The sequence below is a fragment of the Strongylocentrotus purpuratus genome, unplaced genomic scaffold, assembly GCF_000002235.5.
Source record: "Strongylocentrotus purpuratus isolate Spur 01 unplaced genomic scaffold, Spur_5.0 spur5_scaffold_21, whole genome shotgun sequence".
Classification (NCBI taxonomy): Eukaryota; Metazoa; Echinodermata; class Echinoidea; order Camarodonta; family Strongylocentrotidae; genus Strongylocentrotus; species Strongylocentrotus purpuratus.
In genome coordinates this window covers 28,066,956-28,074,806 of record NW_022145607.1, presented here as the reverse complement: position 1 = coordinate 28,074,806, position 7,851 = coordinate 28,066,956, and the positions used below count along the sequence as shown (strand labels likewise).

General features: G+C 40.6%; 1 protein-coding gene across 1 annotated transcript; it reads left to right on the top strand.

The window, feature by feature from the left end:
* Positions 1-5,593: 5,593 nt before the first annotated feature.
* LOC115927935 (trace amine-associated receptor 3-like) lies at positions 5,594-6,643 on the top strand. The gene has a single exon (XM_030994302.1). The coding sequence runs from the start codon at positions 5,594-5,596 to the stop codon at positions 6,641-6,643; it is 1,050 nt and encodes a 349-aa protein (XP_030850162.1).
* The last annotated feature ends 1,208 nt before the right edge of the window (positions 6,644-7,851 follow it).

Here is a 7,851-nt window from a genome sequence, read left to right as displayed (position 1 = left end):
GCAAAATAAGAGTTTGCACCCTTTACATAAAAATGAGCCCTTTTGAAGGAAAAGGGGTTCAAAAAAGGGTGCAATATAAGATTTTGCACCCTTCCCACAAAAATGAACCATATCGACCAAAAAAGGTGCAAAATAAAAGTTTGCATATTGCATGCACATTCATGATTAATTTCCACGTGTTCACATAAAAATACATTTATCATGATTTGTTAAGCAAATTATGACAATGCACATCAATTTTGTGATTTGTATTTTCCTTTGACAATCATTAACCAATCTATTATTTTGTCTGATCATGTTACAATTACATTCACGTTTTAGCAATAGATATATTGATTATATGATTACTAACCAAGAAACATTATGCATGTTTAATATGTATTTGTGTACGAGCAAATTTTACCAGTATTCCTCGATGATGGGTGCAGGATTGCACCTTTTAAAGGGTGCAGGATTGAACCCCTAAAGGTGCTGCTATTGCATCGGTTTGCACCTCTAATGGAGCAGGATTGAACCATTAAGGGTACTAACATGTCTCCTAAAAGGTGCAATCTGGCACCCTCTTAAAGGGTGCAGGATTGAACCCATAAAGGTGCTGCTAGTGTTGCATCGGTTTGCACCCCTAAAGGTGCAGGAATGAACCATAAAGGGTACTATTTCCCCTAAAAGGTTCAATCTGGCACCCTTTTAAAGGGTGCAGGATTTCACCTTTAAAAAGGGTGCAGGATTTAACCCCTAAAGGTGCTGCTATTGTTGCATCGGTTTGCACCCCTAAAGGTGCATACTTGCACCATTTTTTCTTAGTGTGTTCGTAAAGTTACAAGCACTGTACACAGAAAGATGTATATGGGACTATACGCACACGTGCGCCACACGTGCGTTTATCTCTCACAGACCATGTATATAAACTAATTTACCAAATATATGAATTAGTAGGCGGTTTCCCGGCAAATTTGTTATCATTATGTATTAGTCAAAACATATTCTTTCACATGATTGGTAATAAGAGCTTCTATTTCATTTTTTGAAATTGGGGCGTTTCCAATACTAGTCTTTACCTTTAAAGTAAAATGTGAACTCATTCAAGGAATGCCTAGTAGCTTGAGGTCCTTAATTGGTAAAGAGAGAACAAGGCTTGTTTTGGTAAAGTAGGCCTTGAGTACAGGAGCTCATGCAGTCGGGAGAACATGATTCACATAGAACAGGGCAAGATAAGTGTATTCTCGTAGTTGTAATATGGAATATTCATTTTGAACTTCAAACAATATGAACTAAAAGATCTAGTTGCATAATAAATACGCCTAATCAATGAATAATGCATTGCTGTAATAACAATCGGCTGTATCAAGAATCGGCTGTTTGAATATCTTACTGCTAAAGGAAGAAAGAATATTAAACAGTTCATCTGGGCTTCAAATTAATTATATCTCAAGTTCTGTATCATTTTTACTTGGAAATTCGAATTTTTCTCTCAATCCAGATAGACCCATCGAAATTGATGTATATGTAATGTATAACATTTTGTCGAAGGTTCCATTTATTTCATTAGTAATGAAATTGCCTCGATTGTTAAGACTTAAAATATTAATGAGATTCACCAACTGCTATTAAAAAAAGTGGCATGCACTTAGAGTGATTGTTTTTGTGTGTGGACATGTCATTATTCTTCAACGATATCAGCGTTAGCGTGGATTTAACTTGATTATCAAATGATATATTTGGAACAGCGGGAAGTGCAGCAGCGCAAAGCAGAATTTTAAAAAAGCAAAATAATAAGCAAGATAAAACATCAATAATTAAACAGAATTATGTGGGAGAGAGAGAGTGGGGCGGCAAAAAACAAAAGAAAGAAGGGGGGAAAAAGACAGGCAAAAACCTTGGACGCAAGTATAGACTGTTTCTTATTCGTTATCTATCATTTCTGCATTTTATGTCTGTCAGAGAGGAAAAGAGAGAGAAAGAAAAATAGAGCGGGAAGAGAGAAAAGAGAGAGAAAGAAAGAGTAAGAGAGAAAGATAGAGAGAGAGAGAGAGAGGGAGAGAGGGGGTGGGGAGGACCCCCCCCCCGGGGGGGGGGGGGGGTACTCAGATTTGGTTTGCACGGGGGTGTGCCGCTCAAGCCTCGAAACCCCTACCCATTTTTAAAGGTAAATTGGGGGATTTTTCTCGAAGGCCCATTTTTCATAATTTTCGGGTGTTTGCTATCCAAACGGACCCATTTTAAATTATATTTTTGTTAAAATGGGACCCATATTTTGGGATTTTTGTGTGAAAAAGTGACCCATTAGAGCGGAAACCCCCAATTGTCTTAATGTGTGAGTACCCCCCCCCCCCGGGAGAACACAGGGGCTATTATTTCGTCAAACCAAATCACTTGTGACTCAATACTCGCAGAAACATTGGACGAACACTGCCCTCTCTTGTGAATGTTAGTATATATTTATCTCCATATCCTTATTTGATCTCCTTATTCAATCCGAGGCGTGTGATCGATCAATGAAGAATAGCAATAAAGAAAAAGCGACTAAAAAGTTGAAACGAAACTAGAAATGACATCAAATTCTTGAAAATAATTTATCATGAACATATCCAACCCTTGACCCTTGATCTTACCTTCAACCCGGTGACAATTGCTCCAGGATTTCTATCGCCTTGTGTTAGGGTTACAACAAGGTAGTAGGTTTGCTTTAGGATTAGGGTTATATGCGTACGGCCTATTTTTTTTTTTTTTTTTTTTGGGGGGGGGGAGGAGGGGGGAGGGGGGAGGGGGTTGGGGTCGCGCTTCTCATTCCGCCATCGACTATACTACCCCCTAATTGGCACGGCACTGGTGTCTTTTGCAAGACATGAATCTACATTTGCCACTCTCAACCCAGGTGTTTAAATAGGTATCGGTAAAAATGAATTCATTGCATGCTGTGAGCACCGTCGGGTTGATGATATTGGAGTATCTTGAGCTCGATCGTTGCTTGCTGGATAATTATGAGCGCTGTAAAAAAACAATATTGCGACAATTGTTAACCAAAATAATTTTTAATTATAATTATTTTAATATAAATTGAAAATTTTAATTAAATAGTTACTTAATGTTAGATAGATTTAATACGAATAACGTTGGTGTGATAATTAAACTTTGAACTAAAAGACATTTTTCTGAAAAATACAGGACACATTATATTGATAATGGAGTAAGGTTTTCGTCTTTATTCACATCAAGATACAAGGTTCAGTCAAATTTTTGCTGTTTTCCCTGTTTTCTCTTCATTATTATTCTTCATTGATCCATAATCACGCCTCGGATTGAATAAAAAGATCGAATTATACTAACATTCAAAAGAGAGGGCAGTGTTCGTCCTCTTCTTCTGCGATCATTGGGTCACAAGTGATTTGGTTCTCTCTCTCTCTCTCTCTCTCTTTCTCTCTCGTTCTCGATCTCCGTAAAGCGCGAAAAGTAGACAAATGGAAAGACTTATCTTTTTTCCTTCTCAAAATAAGTCATTTTTAGCGACCCCTATCCCGCCCCTAAACGCAAACCACGGGAATCAACATGTGGTTTGCTTAATAAAAGTTTATGAATCACAGTAACCTGAGAAAATTTGGCCCTTTCCGGTGCCAAAGTCTGGATATCCCCCTGATTATCAAACTAATCATATCGATTTCTTTTTCTTGCACCCTCTTGCCATTTCATAATTCTCACACAACATTACAACAAGTTTTACAGTGTATTAATTTTCCCCAGTGCACTATAGCCCTTAAAGGGGAAGTCCATCTTGATATTATCTTGGTCTTAATAAAAGCAGAAAAATGAGAATAACAATATTAATAAAAGTTTGAGCGATATCCGTTTAGATACGTCACAGAGTTGCCAATTTGTGTTTGATTGATCGCACCTTCAAATATTCATAACTTTTTTTTATTTTTGATTGTTTATTTTTTGTTTCCGCTAAAACTTTCAATTACTTGAGTTTCTCTCATTTGTTTTGCTTTTATCAAAACCAACTTAACATCCCACAATAATTGATACCAACGCAATCATTATTTTGCGCTCCATTTTCATTTTTCTTTATTTCTTTCATTTTGGCGGTCGAATCAATATTGTATTGCGTACAATCATCCCAGTCCCGCGACAACACCGATAAAAGACCGAATAAAATATTAATCGGAATAGTCAAGAATCAGTCGGTTTGGGATCGGTTTGGCGATGTGTCTGAGGTGCTAAATGATTAGGTGATTCGGGTAGATGAACATGTCACGTGTGCTCTTACCCTTCTTGTTATTATTATTACTTTTGGGGCGCTGGCGTCGCATTTTCCATTTGTTCCTGACTTGTTTATATACAGGCATATCATTCTGGAGAACCTTTTCACTTCGTTACAGACGACATTGTCTAGTGTGTTTGTTTAATGCAGGAAAAATGTCCATATCGTTGGTGAATTGATTCTGGGAGATGCGGATATGACTTAAGATTCATTTATCCATTCTTCGAAGTCAGTTTAAAAAAGGGAAATTTAACAACAATCTTCTTTATTGTTGCTTGATGCTTGAATTCTGATATCTCTCTTGCCAGGGGCGTACGCAGGATTTTTTCAAGGGGGGGGTTTTGCTCCCGAAAATTTGAAAATCGCGCCGGCCGAAAAGTCGCTCAGTGGGGGGGGGGGGGGGGGGGGGGGGGGGGGGGGGGGGGGGGGGGGGGGCAAGCGGACACTTTTTTTTTTTTTTTTTGGTCTCGAAATTTCAAAATTTGACATTTTTCTTCGTTGGGGGGGGGGTAAGGTCACCTTTTTTAGGTTAACCGTGGGTATAATTTTTTTTTTTTTTTTTTTTTTTTTTAAATAATTAAAAAAAAATATATAAAAAAAAAAAAAAAAACCCCAAAGGGGGGGGGGGGGGGGGGGGGGTTTTGGTTTTTTTTAGGGGGGTTAACACACATAAAAATACCAAAGGGGGGGTTTGAACCCCCAAAACCCCCCCCCCCCTGCGTACGCCCCTGTCTCTTGCCATCCTCTCTACATCTCGAACAGGTGAATAAAAGACGATCATTTTTCCTTTCAAAATTTGATGTCATTGAAATGGGAATTATCTCAGCAATCATTATTGACCCCGTTTTTTGTACGTCATTCTGACAACACTCCAGATCATAATCATTCATTCGAATCATGATATCATAATGGAAGCAGTAATACAGCGATAGACTGAATTTAAGATGATGCCGTATATGAAATATAAGAGCAGATATAGGCCTACCAGGTTTGGCAGTTGCAGGGGTTTTCTTCAATTAATCTTTGGGATCGTGGAACATAACTATTTGTTTCCCTTCTCAGTCATTTAGAATGTCATACTCTGAACCTGCATAGTTTGAAAAAGATCTTTAAATCGCTAGCGTTAAGGTAAGTTTCGGCATTCTGAGTGGAACTTCTCCCCAGCTTCGGCGCCTTTAGTTCTGGGTGACCTATGCAGTAAAGAGGAAACTCTTAACACCTAACTATTGATTATCATTTTTGCACATCCACTATACCTTATTCAATTAAGAAATTACCTTAAGAAATTACCGATTATTCCATCGTACATCCTTTTCACTGCAGATCTAACCAGACATGAAGATGCTGAACGACACCCTTGGGTCCAAAGGGGAGGAGGATGACGACGCCAAGAGACTTATCTATATTCTTCAAGGCCTGGTCATCTTCATTTTCGCCGTCCTGATCATCTGCACCAACATCTTGAACCTCATCGTCATCTCTCGCCTACCTGATATCAGCGAAGCCAGTAAAGTCTTCTACAACTGTTTGTCCTCTGCTGATATCCTTCTCGGTGTCGTTCTCCTTCCCGCCTTGCCTTCTGTCATCGTTGGGGATTTGCCTTTCGGAGATGTCGTCTGCAAGATTTTTGGTTTCGGTTTGACGCTAGCAGGCTGTCTATCCTCCGCTAGTTTGATGCTCCTTAATCTGGATCGCTTTTTCAGTATAGCCTCTCCGCTCCGCTATACGACAATCATGGATCGGCGAAAAGCTATCATCATCGCCACAAGTTCGTGCATCGTTGAGGCATTGTTCCTTCTCATCATAACATTCGTGAACCCCCAAGGACCGAGAATCATTAAGTACTCCAAACTGGGCCTCTGCATCATAACTTTCAAAGAACCGAGCTTTACCGCGTACTCGCTCGCGATCTTTTCACTTTTTATCTGGTCTTTCATTCCCATTCTGGCCATCCTATACTCACGGATCATTTGCATTAGCAGGAGACACGTCAGATGTATTCAGGCCCAGGAACTCACACCTCGAGTCTCCAAAGTAGCCGGGAGCGACGAGCCGGACTTACCGGACGAAAGGCCTCTGGTGGTCAAGAAGAATGTCAACCACAAAGCGATACGCATGACGCTTTTAGTGACGGGCACCTACGTCGCGGCATGGGCACCCTACACAATATGCCAAATATATCGTTCCATGGTAACCCACGACGTTTCGATCATCATCAGGGCGTTGGTGTGTTGGCCACTGCTCCTCAATCCTCTGTGCAATGTGATCATCTACTCGGTGATGAAACGTTCTTATCGGACTTTGGCGCGAAATCTACTGAAAGGTTGTTTTCGATGTTCCCTAGCAGATATTCGCAACGCAACACCTCGTGACATTCTCGTCTAGAGAAATTTGTTGTGCCAGCTATATAGCCCGGCCGACCGGCGACATCAGCTACACGTTTTGGTTGTTTTTTGGCCACCACCATACTACGGTAGAAGTATCCCAGGTCCGTCTCCTACCCCATTCACAGTGGCCTCAAACACCGCGACAGCAGCGGGACTGTTCCGCTGCTGTCGCGGTGTTGTCTTCAGTGTGAAGGCTCGGACCCGTTATAAACTATCGCGGGATAACACCGCCTCGCGATAACGCCGCGACAAACTATCGCTAGGTTCGCCTAGCTACAGCAGCGGGACAGTCCCGCTGCTGTTGCGGTGTTTACTCAGTGTGAAGGCTCTCCGCTATAACACCGCGACAAACACGTGTGATTTGTTTACTTACCTATCACTGACCTCTTTTCTCCAGCAATGGGGAACATAAAGTGAAATAGAAATAAAGTAACCAGTGGATTCAAATTGATTTTATTATTATGTAGATATTATAATTATCCAAATAAAAATATTTCACACTTCAAAAAATTAAAATATTCTGACTGGAAGCAATAAAAATGCTAGTTTTTTAAAAGTAATATAGTGAACTAAAATATTGCGATTCGTTCTCTGCAATTCCAGTAGAATGAAAGCGACAGCAATACGTAAAAGTATAGATAGATCCATAAGTAAATCGAGCTAGCTACATGAGGAAGAGTGTGTAAAGTACAGCTAGCGCGCGCAATTTCAAGCAATCGAAAACCCCGCGCTGAAGTATTTCCGGTCATATCGGGGTCACTCGCGGGTCATGATCGAGCCATGCATACACGTGTTTGTTACGGAGGTAATAAAAATCACCCGCTGCAGCGTGAATGGGTACATGATATTTATCCCGCTGCTGCAGCGGGATAACTTTTCTACTGTGAATGCATTTGTAGCGGTGTTATGGCGGTGTCGCCGCTCCGCTACAACGCCGCTACAAATTTCAAAACCACTGTGAATGGGGTATCCGAAAACTCACGCGATATTACTTCGAGTTGCAGTTCAAGGCATCGATTTAATAAAAATAATACTATGTTTCCTCCGAGTCCAAACAGAAAATCCGGACATTTGGTCCCAGTTTCTGAGTGGTGAGTTGACAGTGATTGAGCTGGGAAACATTTTTACCCACGGTACCATGCTGGCTGAGTGTCGGCCAGGACAGTGCCAGGTGGCCGGGCAACAACAGCACAACAAAAATTGGAG

Excerpts from the sequence above, each read along its gene's own strand:
- LOC115927935 (XM_030994302.1), top strand. The coding sequence starts at position 5,594 with ATGAAGATGCTGAACGACACCCTTGGGTCCAAAGGGGAGGAGGATGAC.